Below are 15,583 nucleotides of genomic sequence, written 5' to 3' on the forward strand. Positions count from 1 at the left end.
TTTATCTTTGCTTTTATTGCATTTGCTTTTGGGTTTTTGGTCATGAAATCCTTGCCTAAGCCAATGGTTAGAAAGGTTCTTCCAATGTTATCTTGCAGAATTTTTAGTTTCAGGTCTTAGGTTTAAGACCTTAATCCATCTTGGGTTGATTTTTGTATAAGGTGGCAGATGAGGACCCAGTTTCATTTCCCTACATGTGGCTTGCCAATTATCCCAGCACCATTTGTTGAACAGGGTGTCCTTTCCCCAATTTGTGTTATTGTTTGCTTTGTCAAAGATCAGTTGGCTGTAGGAATTTGGGTTTATTTCTGGGTTCTCTATTCTGTTCCATTGGTCTATGTGTCTATTTTTATACCAGTATCTTGCTGTTTTGGTTACTATGGCCTTATAGTATAGTTTGAAATCAGGTAGTGTGATGCTTCCAGATTTGTTCTTTTTGCTTAGTCTTGCTTTGGCAATGTAGGTTCTTTTGTGGTTCCATATGAATTTTAGAATTGTTTTTTCTAATTCTCTGAAGAATGTTGGTGGTATTTTGATGGGGATTGCATTGAATTTGTAGATTGCTTTGGGCAGTATGATCATTTTCACAATATTGATTCTACCCATGTATGAGCATGGGGTGTGTTTCCATTTGTTTATGTCATTTATGATTTTTTTCAGCAGTGTTTTGTAGTTTTCCCTGTAGAGGTCTTTTGACTCCTTGGTTAGGCATATTCCTACGTATTTCATTTTTTTTTGCAGCTATTGTAAAATGGGTTGAGTTCTTGATTTGATTCTCCGCTTGTTCGCTGTTAGTGTATAGAAGAACTACTGATTTGTGTACATTAATCTTGTATCTGGAAACTTTGCTGAATTTTTTTTATCAGTTCTAGGAGCTTTCTGGAGGAGTCTTTAGGGTTTTCAAGGTAAACGATCATATTGTCAGCAAACAGGAACAGTTTGACTTCCTCTTTACTGACTTCAATGCCTTTTCTTTCTTTCTCTAGTCTGATTGCTCTGGCTAGGACCTCCAGTACTATGTTGAAGAGGAGTGGTGAGAGTGGGCATACTTGTCTTGTTCCAGTTTTCAGAGGGAATGCTTTCAACTTTTCCCCATTCAGTATTACGTTAGCTGTGGGTTTGTCATAGATGGCTTTTATTACATTGAGGTATGTCCCTTGTATGCCAATTTTTGCTGTGAGTTTTAAACATAAAGTAATGCTGGATTTTGTCAAATGCTTTTTCTGCATCTATTGAGATGATCACATATTTTTGTTTTTAATTCTGTTTATGTGGTGTATCACATTTATTGACTTGTGTATGTTAAACCATCCCTGCATCACTGGTGTAAAACCCACTTGATCATGGTGGTTTATCTTTTTGACATGTTGTTGGATTTGGTTAGCTAGTATTTTGTTAAGGATTTCAGCATCTATGTTTATCAAGAATATCGGTCTGTAATTTTCTTTTTTGGTTATGTCCTTTGCTGGTTTTGGTATTAGGGTAATGTCTGGCTTCATAGAATTAATTAGGGAGAGTTCCTTCTTTCTCTATATTGTGGAATAGTATCAAAAGGATTGGTATCAATTCTTCTTTGAATGTATGGTAGAATTTTGCTGTGAATCCATCTGGTCCTGGACTTTTTTGTGTTGGTAATTTTTAAATTACCATTTCAATCTTGCTGCTTGTTATTGGTCAGTTCAGGGTATCTAATTCTTCTTGATTTAAGCTAGGAAGGTTGTTATTTCTCCAGGAATATATCCATCTCTTCTAGGTTTTCAGGTTTATGTGTGTAAAGGTGTTCATAGTAGCCTTGAATGACCTTTTATATTTCAGTGATGTCAGTTGTAATTTCTCCTGTTTTGTTTCTTAGTGAGGTAATTTGGATTTTCTCTCTTCTTTTCTCGGTTAATCTTGTGAATGGTCTAACAATTTTATTTTCAAAGAACCAGCTTTTTGACTCATTTGTCTTTTGTATTTTTTTTTTTTGTTCCAATTTCATTTAGTTCTGCTCTGATCTTGTTTTTTTCCTTTCTTCTGCTGAGTTTGAGTTTGGTTTGTTCTTGTTTTTCTAGTTCCTCGAGGTGTGACCTTAGAATGTCACTTTGTGCTCTTTCGATCTTTTAGATGTAGGCATTTAGGGCTATGAACTTTCCTCTTAGCACCGTCCTTGCTGTATCCAAGGTTTTGGTAGGTTGCATCATTGTCATTCAGTTCAAATAATTTTTTAATTTCCATCTTGATTTCATTTTTGATCCAATGCTTATTCAGGAGCAGGTTATTTAATTTCCATGTATTTGCATAGTTTTGAAGATTCCTTTTGGAGTTGATTTCCAGTTTTATTCCACTTTAATCTAAGAGAGTGCTTGATATAATTTCAATTTTCTTAAATTTATTGAGGCTCGTTTTATGGCCTATCATATGGTCTATCTTGCAGAAAGTTCTATGTGCTGTTGAATAGAATGGGTATTCTGCAGTTGCTAGGTGAAATGTTCTGTATATATCTGTTAAGTCCATTTGTTCCAAGGAATAGTTTAAATCCATTGTTTCGTTGTTGACTTCCTATCTTGATGACCTGTCTAATGCTGTCAGTGGAATATTGTTGTCCCACACTATTTTTGTGTTGCGGTGTATCTCATTTCTTAGGTCTATTAGTGATTGTTTTATAAATTTGGGAGCTCCAATGTTAGGTGCATATATGTTTAGGATTGTGATATTTTCTTGTTGCACAAGGCCTTTTACCATTAGATAACGTCCCTCTTTGTCTCTTTTAACTGGTGTTGCTTTAAAGTTTGTTTTGTCTAATATAAGAATAGCTACTCCTGCTCACTTTTTGTGTCCATTTGCATGAAATGCCTTTTTCCACCCCTTTACTTTAAGTTTATGTGAGTCCTTATGTGTTAGGTGAGTCTCCTGACTGGCAGCAGATGGTTGGTGAGTTCTTATCCATTCTGCGGTTCTGTATCTTTTAAGTGGAGCCTTTAGGCCATTTACATTCAATGTCAGTATTGAAATGTGAGGTACCATTGCATTCATCATGCTCTTTGTTGCCTGTGTACTTTTGGTTTTTTTGTTTGTTTGTTTTGGCTTTTTAACTTGTATTTTTGTTTTATAGGTCCTGTGTGATTTATGCATTAAAGACGTTCTGTTTTGATGTGTTTCCAGGATTTGTTTCAAGATTTAGAGCTCCTTTTAGCAGTTCTTGTAGTGGTGGCTTGGTAATGGCAAATTCTCTCAGCATTTGTTTATTTGAAAAAGACTATGTCTTTCCTTCATATACGATACTTAGTTTTGCTTGATACAAAATTCTTGGCTGATAATTGCTTTGTTTTAGGAGGCTGAAGATAGGGCCCCAATCCCTTCTAGCTTGTAGGGTTTCTGCTGAGAAATCTGCTGTTAATTTGATAGGTTTTCCTTTATAAATTACCTGGTGCTTCTGTCTCACAGCTCTGAAGATTCTTTCCTTTGTCTTAACTTTGGGTAACCTGATGACAATGTGCCTAGGCGATGATTTTTTCGTGATAAATTTCCCAGGTGTTCTTTGTACTTCTTGTGTTTGAATGTCTAGGTCTCTAGCAAGGCTGGGGAAGTTTTCCTCAATTATTCCTCTAAATATATTTTCCAAGCTTTTATAATTCTCTTCTTCCTCAGGAACAACAATTATTTTTACGTTTGGTCATTTAACATAATCCCAGACTTCTTGGAGGCTTTGCTCATATTTTCTTTTTCTTTTTTCACTGTCTTTGTTTGACTGGGTTAATTTGAGGACCGTGTCTTTGAGCTCGGAATTCCTTTATTCTACCTGTTCAATTCTATTGCTGAGACTTTCCAGAGCATTTCAGGTTTCTAAAAGTGTGTACAGTTTCCTGAATTTTTGTTTATTTTTTTTCTTTTAGCTATCTATTTCCTTGAATATTTCTCCCTTAACTCCTTGTATCATTTTTTTGATTTCCTTGCATTGGCCTTTGCCTTTCTCTGGTGCCTCCCTGATTAGCTTGTTAACTAACCTCCTGAATTCTTTTTCAGATAAATCAGGGATTTCTTGGTTTGGATCCATTGCTGGTGAACTAGTTTGATATTTTCAGGGTGTTAAAGAGCCTTGTTTTGTCACATTACCAGGGCTGATTTTTTGGTTCCTTCTCATTTGGGTAGGCTCTGCAGAGGGAAGGCCTAGGGCTGAAGGCTCTTGTTCAGATTCTTTTGTCACACAGGGTGTTCCCTTGATGTAATACTCTCCCACTTTTCCTATGGATGTGGCTTCCTGTGAGCCAAACTGCAGTGATTGTTGTCTCTCTTCTGGGTTTAGCCACCCAGTAAGTCTACCCTGCTCCGGGTTGGTACTGGGGGTTGTCTGCACAGAGTCTTGTGATGTGAATTGTCCATGGGTCTCCCAGCCATGGATACCAGTGCTTGCTCTGGGGGAGGTGGCGTGGTAGTGCAATGGACTCCATGAGGGTTCTTAGCCTTGATGGTTTAATGATCTATTTTTGTGCTGGTTGACATCCTGCCAGGAGGTGGTGCTTTCCAGAAAGCATCAGCTGTAGTAGTGTGGAGAGGAACCAGAGGTGGGCAGGGCCCTAGAACTCCCAAGATTATATGCTGTTTGTCTTCCGCTACCAGGGTGGGTAGGGAAGGACCATCAGGTGGGGCAGAGCTAAGCATGTCTGAGCTCAGACTCTCCTAGGGTGGGTTTTGCTGCAGCTGCTGCCGGGGATGGGGGTGAGATTCCCAGGCCACTGGAGTTATGTACCTAGGAGGATTATGGCTGCCTCTGCCGAGTCATGTAGGTTGTCAGGGAAGTGGGGGAAAGCTGGCAGTCACAGCCTCACGCAGCTCCCATGCAAACCGAAGGGCCGGTCTCACTCCCACCAGGCCTCTGCCAACAGCCCTGAGTCTGTTTCCAGGCAGTGGGTGAGATGGGCTTGAGATCTTGCTCAAGGATACCCACCTCCCAGCTGTGAAAGAAAAGGGCTTGGGTCTTCCCCGACCTGAGGAGTCTGCACACCGGATGTGCACCCTCCCCGCAGCTCTGGCCAGGAGGCTTCTTGCCCAGTTCAAATTGTTACAAGGTTCAGCTAGAGATTTCCTTCTCCCTGTGGAGTTTTACCCCCTGCTCCTCTGGCCACCCTTTCAATGGAACCCTGTGGTGCCAGACGGGAATGGGCTGCTTGGGCACCCAGCGAGCTCCCAGTGCCTTTCTGCTACTTCCTCTACCCCTGTATTTCGCTCAGCTCTCTAAAGTGACTCAGCTCCAGGTAAGGTTAGAAACTTCTCCTGCAAACAAACTTTCAGTTTCTCCAGTGGGGGAGTGTTCAGGAGAGGAGGGTCTCCCTTTCCCACTTTCGCAGTTGGGGCACTCATAGTATTTGAGGTGTCTTCCAGGTCCCACAGGAGCAGTCGGCCTCCTTCAGAGGGTCTGTGAGTCCTCTCAGGATTGCTGGTTTGTTCTTGCAGTTGATCTGGAGCTGAAATTCACAGTGCAAGCCTCCACACACTCCTCTGTCCAGAGTTGCAATCTAGTCCTGCCTCCTGTCTGCCATGATGATCCAATTTTTTTTTTTTAGACAGAGTCTCACTCTGTCGCCCAGGCTGGAGTGTGCCGTGGTGTGATCTTGGCTCACTGAGGCCTCCACCTCCTGGGTTCATGTGATTCTCCTCTTTATATATTTTTTAAAGAAAAGAGAGGACACAGCAGAGGAAAAATCACAAAAGCAGGGCTCTGGAGACCTTGATTGTAGTTCTTTTTCTCCCACGGACTCAGTGTGAAACCTTTGCAAGTAACATCATGTCTGTGGCTCAGTTTTGTAATGGACAAAATGAGAACAATGCAACAGCAGAACCTCTCTATTAACTTCATAGGATTGGAATTAAATAACTGAAGAACAAGGAATATTATCAGGGATAAAAAGGGATTAAAGCAATGAGTTTTTGTTATGAACTTGCCCAGAGACATTGCTGGTTTTCACACTTTATTTAGCAAGAATTAGGGAATTACTAAATATTCCTGAATAAATCAGAGATGTATTTAAGAGAGATTCATAACTATTAATTGAGAAGATCATGCAGACTAAATCATTATAAATGTCTATTCTTACAAAAGTTGTAAAGACTTTCCACTGGGTAAAAATCCACATTCAACTTATGTGGTACTTACTAGAGATACATAAAACAAAATGACACAAAAAGGTCAGTGTGGAAACATATGACCACATACAAATTAAAAATAAAGCTAGGTTTATGGTACTGATATCAGGTAGAAGTCAAATTTAAGACAAAAAGCACTTTGGATGCAAAGATTTTATACCATAATGAGGAACAGGGCAACTTGGGCACAGAATCCCAACACTACTGCTTACTATGTTGGCTTCTTTACCATATTTGTTCATCTATAAAATGGGAGTATTACTAGTGCCTGCCTCAGAGGGTGGTTGTGGGGATGAAAAAGACAGTGCCAGAACATAGTGCACGCTCAGCGTTTAGCTATTACTGTTGCTGCCTTAAAATTGATGAAAATCAAAAACTGTAGCAAGGAAAATGGATAGAAATGTTTTAGTCACAGGAGTTTTTCACTTACTTTCACCAGTTTTTACAAGATCATCTAGCTATAAAAATGTTTTAAAATAAAAGGAATAGAGTGGTTATTTCAATCAGAATTACCTGTACCCTTTTAAAAATAAATGTGATACAAGGATTTATACCAAATCTAATGAGTTTGGTCATAGGGAATAAAGCAAAGGCAGGTTTATTTACTTTTTTTAACTTAACTTCAGAAGTTTCTCTACTGTATACTTTTGCTGAAGATCTACTGCTAAAAATGTTATAATATCTTTGATAAGGTTGATTTGGCCAAAACTTACTGAACTTTCCAAGTAAAAATTATGTATGTTGTTTTCTAGTATCCATGGATATTTTCTAATATCCAAATTTCTATTCAAACTTTATTTTTCTTCCCTTGACTATTCTTTCTATAGGTTTCTCTGCCTTTATTGTCTGGATTGAATTTTAAGTTTAATATGTTTTATTTGCCAAATTTTAAATTTAATTCCAAGTTTTTAAGAATTATCTTCATTAATTCCTTTCTCCTTTCCTCAGCTTTATTTTCTAGCTTCTTTTTGAAGTTATATTTATTTCTATTCTTTCATGCCTAATAACAAGGAAGAAAAATAGAAGGAAGTGTGTCCACCATATCTAACAATGTAGCTAAATATTCACATGTAATATATATGTATATATTATATGTAAACAGTCTGTGTTAATATATTTTAGAGTCTTCTCACATCATTGGATTAACTTTCTGAAAAAAATAAAATGGGATTCCTATCGAAGTAACATAATATTTTAAATATTTAAAAGTAAATAAAGAACTATAAAATTATTTAAAATTGTGTTACATTTCTATATAATCTTGGGGTGAAGTATTTTTTAATTGATCAAAAAAAAGCTATAAAGGAAATTTCCTTATTTATATGAACATGAAAAACCTTCTGCATATTAAAACTCATCTCAAACATCAAACTGGGAATATATATGTACTTTATGATCAACAGATGGCTTGTTTCCTTAATATATACAAAGATCTTAGAAGTCAGTAAGGAACAGAGCATGCTCCATCAGAAAAAGGGGCAGAAATCACAAACAGGTTTCAGGAGGTGGAAAATAAATGACCATTAAACTCAGGAGAAAATGGTCAACTTCAATTGTAAATTGAAGAAAAAATGTAAATTATAGGAATATGTTCATATTTTTACCCATTAAATTGGCAAAGATTAACGAAAAAGAATCTAATATTTGATATAAATCTAATAATTTAGATTTAAAATATTTGCATAATTTAAAATATACAAATCTGATATTTGCATAATCTGTTGGAGTAAAATTTACAAGTTCTTACTGTGTAAAGTTTTCAAATTTGTAAATTTTTAATATATTTTAAAAACCTTAAAAATAAGCATAATCTTAGACAATTTTCACTTAAAAAAAGTTTGCCCATGGAAATAATTAAGGTGTAGTCAATAGCTGGATGAAATTTTACTATAAAATTCTCTGTAATAAAATGTTGGTGCTCAAGAAACTGTTAATAAGATGGTGACTAAACATAGAAATCTGTAAAATAAATGATATAGTCCACTAGTCATATCCTTTAGTCATAAAAATGATGTTGTAGATGAATGTTTATTGAAAAAGAAAACATATTCTATTTACTTAAAAAGAATGTTACAAAACAATACATATTTTGCTATCAAATTTTTGTAAAAACAACCACCATTGTCTATTAGGGATTTGTCATTTTAAATTTTGCTTCTTATCTAATTTATCTACAATAAACATATGTTGCATTTGGAATTAGGAAAAAGGAAATCCCAAATAAGATATTTTAAATTTCCAAATCCTCTCATTCTCTGCCAACAATCACCTGACTAACATTGGGGAAGAAGTATACAGGAAGGTTGGCTTTATGAATAGGTAGGAAAAAGAAAACAGAAAAAAAGTTGTAGGGTTTATATAGATATTAATTACTCTTTGAGGAGTGTCAAAGAATAGGCAAAATACTTCAATTTTACCAAGACATTTGAATACCTATTGGGTTAAACCCTTCAGCACCCACCCTATCACCCAAGCCACAGTGATGCCTTGCTTCTATTGCAAAAGCTTCCCATCTGGTTCCAACGTGTCTTCCTGCTGTTTTTACTCTACTGTAGACTCTTTCAAAACCAGATAGCAATGCTTCCCGTCTCACTCAGATCAATAGCAATATTCTCATAATAACCTCCAAGGACTTAGGTAATCTGGTTACCTAAAAATCTCTCTGACCCTATCATCAGCCAATTGTTGCCTAGCTCACTCTGCTCCAGACATACCAGCCTCCTTGCTGTTCTTCAAACACACCAAGTGTCCTCCCCCTTCAGTGCCATCGCTCTTGCTTTCATCTGTGCCTCATACACCCTTTCTCCAAATAGTCACATGGCTTACCCAATCACTTCTGTCGTCAGTCTGTTCAAATGTCACCTTCTCAGTGAGATTTTCCACAGCCACTGTTTACAAAAGGGTACATCCAACATTCTTTTCCCCTTGCCTTGCTTTCTTGCTCTCTACATGGCTCTTATGACTAAGGACACATTCACTATATGCTTATTTGTTTATTGCTTATTCTGTGTCTCCTGGACACAAAGATATAAACACCCTGTGGTCACAGATTTATTTTGTTCACTGCTGAATCCCTAGCCTCTTTAATGGTGCTAGGACCATAATAGATGCTCAATAAGTATTTATTGAGCAAATGAATGAGGCATGGATTTGAGATTGGCAATGTTTTAATTACATAAATCAATATTTAGGTCATAATCAGTTTTGACTGTTAGTAATCTATACTTAAGGTAGTGGCAAGGTATCCCTCTGATGGGATAAGGGGGGGTGTCAATTTAAAAGGAAAGATGAAGGGTAAGAGAATGAAATCAGGCTTTTTATACATCAGAGGACCCTTTCTAAAGCATCAGGGTAATATAATTCACTCATGAATTTATGAAAATCTGCTTGTCATTGTGCTTGCTGGAGCACTACCAGGAATTGGGCTTGCTGGAGATACAAAGATGTGTAATATTTAGTACCAGCCCTTAAGAGATCTATTCAATAGAGGTAATTCTAGGTTTTCCATGTCATTCCCTCATTCCTCTTCTCCTTGCTATCAACCAAATGTGTAACTGTGCTCAAGACAGGAATGTGATTAACACCAGGCATAAACACAGTTACATTGACCCACAAAGGGACTAAGGGACTAGAAATCTACAAGACAGATGCCAAGAATGCTCTCGCAGTGCAGACTTTGGCCCCTCTTTCCAGAAGTGTTGCTATGGTATTCTCATTCTAAACTCAAAGTGTGGAAAAGCCACTGCTCTTGAAAGTTACCTGGTTAATAGTTCAAACCATTTTTTTCCTCATCTTCATACTTCACAAAAGTAAGGAGCAAATGAGTTGGGGTGTTGCAGGACAAGATATGAAAGCCAGCTAACCCTGTCCCAATAGGTGACTATTTCCTTACATTCACTCGTTGGTGTAGTTCAGCCTTTGTTTCCTCATCATCCCACAGGTCATCAGGAAGGGAGTTGAAATCAGCCTGCCATTGAGCTACAAAATCTTGCTTGTGCTCTGGACGCTTTAGAAACTCCTGGAAACTTGTTCTGTAGACATTAATGAGACAAATTTTATATGTCATGCCTCTAGACTGTAAAATTCTGACTTTGGAAACATTACTTACCTAATCTCATATAAGTAAGCAAGCACAGTATGCTGGTCTTCCCTCAGATGCCTGAGTACTGTTTTGATGGTGTTTATATAAGAATTTTCTATTAGTTCCCAGTAAGGTACTAAAAACGAAGGCATTTCCTGTTAAATGGTAAAGTGTAGAAATTGTTACTTCAGAATGAAAGTTCTTCTGAATAATAGAGTCAAAAGAACAGTCCCAAGCAAAAAGGTCAGGATGCAACTGCAATTACATAAAGCATTCCCTGTGAGACTTCTTGCTCCTCTTCTCTCACACGCCCCCCACTCTAGCAAATTCATATTCCAAATAATCCTCCATGTCTCAGCCCAGATATTATTTATTCCAGAAATTGGGGGGGGGGGGCTGGTCGTGGTGGCTCATGCCTGTAATCCCAGCACTTTGGGAGGCCAAGGAGGGCAGATCACCTAAGGTCAGGAGTTCTAGACCAGCCTAGCCAACATCAAGAAAGCCTGTCTCTACTAAAAATACAAAAAATTAGCCAGGTGTGGTGGTATGTGCCAGTCCCAGCTACTTGGGAGGCAGAGGCAGGAGAATTGCTTGAACCTGGGAGGCGGAGCTTGCAGTGAGCCAAGATCGTGCTGTTGCACTCCAGCCTGGGCAACAACAGCGAAATTCCATCTAAAAAAATAATTATTTATTCCAGAAATCCTTCCCAGATCCAACAAGTCTGCAAGGTCACCCACTGAGGTTCTGAGGTTCTCCCTTAGTATCCTGTACGTTTCCCATCATAACACTGATGACATTAATTGTAACATCATCATTTACTTGTCTATACTCATCTCTAGAATGGCAGTCCCATAAAGCCAGAAACTGTCTTGTTTACCATTATAAGAAGACTCTTCAAAAAGTTTATGAAAATGCATATTATGAAAAAACTATGCATGAATTTTGAAATTCAAAATTCAAAATTTCAAAATCAATGCATAGTTTTTATAACATGTTTGAACACATCTGAAGATGATGTAGTTTCAGACACTGAGAAAGACAAGGTATCAGTTTGAAAAGAGCCCCTATCAGCAACATGAATTCTGCAAAAATTGAAACAAGAACAAATATCAAATTGCTGGTAAAGGTTGGGAGGAAGAATGGTGAAATCACTGATGCTTTACAAAAAGTTTACAGGCACAATGTTCCAAAGAAATTAGCAGTTTACTAACTGATCTTAAGAAGAGACGAGATAATGTTGAAGATGAAGCCTGCAGCAGTAGACCAATCCATATCCATTTTCAAAGAAAAAATTAACTTTTTGTGCCCTCACTGAAGAGGGCCAATGATTAACAGCAGAACAATAGCCAACCCCACAGACATCTCAATTGGTTCAGCTTGCACAGCTCTGACTAAAAATTAAAGTTGAGCAAACTTTCCACTAGATGGATGTCAAAACCATTGTGCCCAGATTAGCAGCAAACAAGAGCAAAGCTTTCAGTAGAAATTTTTAACAAGTTTTGACAAACTTGTTAAAAATTTCTACTGAAAGCTTTGCTCTTGTCTGCCACTAACAATGATCTTTGACAAACCTGACAAAAACAAGAAATGGGGAAAGGATTCCCTATTTAATAAATGGTGCTGGGAAAACTGGCTAGCCATATGTAGAAAGCTGAAACTGGATCCCTTCCTTACACCTTATACAAAAATTAGTTCAAGATGGATTAAAGACTTGAATGTTAGACCTAAAACCATAAAAACCCTAGAAGGAAACCTAGGCAATACCATTCAGGACATAGGCATGGTCAAGGACTTCATGTCTAAAACATCAAAAACAATGGCAACAAAAGTCAAAATTGACAATTGGGATCTAATTAAACCAAAGAGCTTCTGCACAGCAAAAGAAACTACCATCAGAGTGAACAGGCAACCTACAAAATGGGAGAAAATTTTTGCAATCTACTCATCTGACAAAGGGCTAATATCCAGAATCTACAATGAACTCAAACAAATTTACAAGAAGGAAACAAACAACCCCATCAAAAAGTGGGTGAAGGATATGAACAGACACTTCTTAAAAGAAGACATTTATGCAGCCAAAAGACTCATGAAAAAATGCTCCTCATCACTGGCCATCAGAGAAATGCAAATCAAAACCACAATGAGATACCATCTCACACCAGTTAGAATGGCCATCATTAAAAAGTCAGGAAACAACGGGTGCTGGAGAGGATGTGGAGAAATGGGAACACTTTTACACTGTTGGTGGGACTGTAAACTAGTTCAACCATTGTGGAAGTCAGTGTGGCAATTCCTCAGGGATCTAGATCTGGAAATACCATTTGACCCAGCCATCCCATTACTGGGTATATATCCAAAGGACTATAAATCATGCTGCTATAAAGACACATGCACACGTATGTTTATTGCAGCACTATTCACAATAGCAAAGACTTGGAACCAACCCAAATGTCCAACAATAATAGACTGTATTAAGAAAATGCGGTACATATACACCATGGAATACTATGCAGACATAAAAAATGATGAGTTCATGTCCTTTGTAGGGACATGGATGAAGCTGGCAACCATCATTCTCAGCCAACTATGGCAAGGACAAAAAACCAAACACAGCATGTTCTCACTCATAGGTGGGAATTGAACAATGAGAACACTTGGACACAGGAAGGGGAACATCACATCCCAGGGCCTGTTGTGGAGTGGGGGGAGGAAGGAGGGGATAGCATTAGGAGATATACCTAATGTAAATGATGAGTTAATGGGTGCAGCACACCAACATGTCACATGTATACATATGTAACAAACCTGCACGTTGTGCACATGTACCCTAAAACTTAAAGTATAATAAAAAAAACATAAGACAAGGTGAAAGAAGAGAGAACAGTGGTGAGTAATGACATTTAATATATGTAAGTTTAATAAATGAGGATATGACAAAAAAAGAAATTGTTAACAAGTGAGATCAAGATTCTAAAGCATTTCTTCAAAGAATTTGTAATAGGAGATGACATGTGGCTTTATCAGTATGATCCTGTAGACAAAGCACAATCAAAGCAATGGCTACCAAGAGGTGGAAGTGGTCCAACCAAAGTAAAAGCAGACTGGGTCAAGAGCAAAGGTCATGGCAACAGTTTTTTTTTTTGGATGCTCCAGGCATTTTGTTTGTAAAATTTCTGAGGGGCCAAAGAAAAATAACATCTGCTTATTATGAGAGTATTTTGAGAAAGTTTGCTAAAGCTTTAGCAGAAAAACAACTGAGAAGCTTCACCGAAGAGTTCTTCTCCACCAAAACAATTCTCCTGCTCATTCCCCTCATCAAACAAGACCAATTTTGTAAAACTCTTGATGGGAAATCATTAGGCATCCATGATATGGTTTGGCTCTGTGTCTCCACCCAAATCTCATCTCAAATTGTAATCCCCATAATCTCCATGTGTCAAGGGAAGGACCTGGTAGGAGGTGATTGGAGCATAAGGTGGGGTTTCCCCATGCTGTTCTCATGATAGTTAGTTGTCATGCGACATGATGGTTTTATAAGTGTTTGATAGTTCCTCCTTCACACATACACACACACACACACACTCTGTCACTTGCCTCCATGTAGTTAATATGTTCCTGCTTTCCCCTCTGCCATGATTGTAAGTTTCCCAAGGCCTCCCCAGCCATGTGTAACTGTGTGAGTTAATTAAACCTCTTTCTTTTATAAGTGACCCAATCTTGGGTATTTATAGCACTGTGAAACAAACTAATACAATCCACCTCATATTTCTGATTTGGCTCCATCTATCTTTTTTTGTTTCCTAATCTTGAAATATCTGTAAAGGGTACCCATTTTTATTTAATAAATAATGTAAAAAAGACTGCATTGACATGGTTCAACTCTTGGGACCCTCATTTCCTTAAGGATGGACCACATTGTTGGTATTATCTCCTGCAAAGGTGTCTTAAACTTGAAGCTTACATTGAGAAATAAGGCTTATTTTTTAATTTTATCTTTTAATTCAATTTTTCCACAAGCTTTTTGAAGTCCTCTCATGCCATCTTTTCTTTAATTACCATAGTGTTTGGGACATAGTAGGCCCTCAGGGAATAGTTATTGAATGAACAAATTGAATCATCACAGGTGACACATTTTGTCTCAGTTAGGAAACTGTCTAGCATGAAGAACACCTAGTGTTCATATCAGTGTGATGGTGAGTTATTTCTCTGATTACATTTAGAAGGTTCTTTCATTGCTGTGTGCATCATGAAAATCAGAAAGCTTCTTTTATATTTTCGTTAATAATGCAAATAAACAATCGAAACCAAGAAATAATCTAAATGAATAAAGCTGAGGATCCATATTATATTTAGTATATTCTTGCTGTCCTCATTATTCCCTTATTGGCTGTGCATTTATTCACTCAGGGAATTACACATGGAGACCTTAGAGGTCATCTGGGCTAATTTCCTCTCCAATCAAGAAATGCCAAATGCTACAGATATATGATCTAATCTCCCTGTGGACCTTATGTATGTATCAAGCACAGAATTTCAAGGCAGCCTCCTTCAGTGTTGCACAACTCATGTTACTGGAAAACTTTTTCTTCTGTTGAGCAGAAATTTGTCTTTCTGTAATTTCCACTTAGTCCTAGCTATTCTCTTTGGAGAAGGACAGACTACATTCACACTATGTTTCTTATGGCAGCCTGTCAGATATTTGAAGACTGGTATCATTAGTGAGGAGAGAGCAAGACTGGGATTCAGGATACATGAGATCTGACCCAAGTCATTCTGTCATTACTTATGTGTCTTACTTTGTCCAAACCAATGAGTAAATAAATCAAAAATTCTTCACTAAGTGGTCACCCTATGTAGGTAGGTACTTTCCTAGGTACTAGAAATTTTGTGGTGAATATGGCAGAGTTGCTGGCTTTAGGAGCTTATATTCATATAGAAGATAGGAAACAGTGAAGAAATAATAAGTAATTAAGAAAACCAGTAAGCAGGTAAGTACTAAAGACCTAGGCCACTTAATTAGCCAATAAAAAAGCAATTCATGGCCGGGCGTGGTGTCTCATGCCTATAATCCCAGCACTTTGGGAGGCCGAGGCGGATGGATCTTGAGGTCAGGAAATGAGGCCATCCTGGCCAACATGGTGAAACCCCATCTCTATTAAAAATACAAAAATTAGCCGAGCGTGGTGGTATGCACCTGTAGTCTCAGCTACTCGAGAGGCTGAGGCAGAAGAATTGCCTGAACCCGGAGGCAGAGGTTGCAGTGAGCTGAGATTGCACCAGTGTACTCCAGCCTGGTGACAGAGTGAGACTCCGTCTCAAAAAAAAAAAAAAAAAAAGGCAATTCACATACTAAGTGCTGTGAAATGACAGAGGTGCTGT

At 37.9% G+C, this 15,583-nt stretch overlaps 1 protein-coding gene across 3 annotated transcripts in view; it reads right to left on the reverse strand.

Annotated features, from left to right (window-relative positions):
- Positions 1–15,583, reverse strand: part of SPEF2 (sperm flagellar 2) — a 196,352-nt gene that overhangs the window by 66,660 nt on the left and 114,109 nt on the right. For all 3 annotated transcript variants that reach the window (XM_063619889.1, XM_063619888.1, XM_055245840.2), the window contains 2 exons: positions 10,232–10,359; positions 10,016–10,154 (listed from right to left, as the gene is read on the reverse strand). In XM_063619889.1, the coding sequence (XP_063475959.1) occupies positions 10,016–10,154; positions 10,232–10,359 (267 nt within the window). The remainder of the gene's footprint in view (positions 1–10,015; positions 10,155–10,231; positions 10,360–15,583) is intronic.

This window comes from Symphalangus syndactylus, chromosome 16 (assembly GCF_028878055.3).
Source record: "Symphalangus syndactylus isolate Jambi chromosome 16, NHGRI_mSymSyn1-v2.1_pri, whole genome shotgun sequence".
Taxonomy (NCBI): domain Eukaryota; kingdom Metazoa; phylum Chordata; class Mammalia; order Primates; family Hylobatidae; genus Symphalangus; species Symphalangus syndactylus.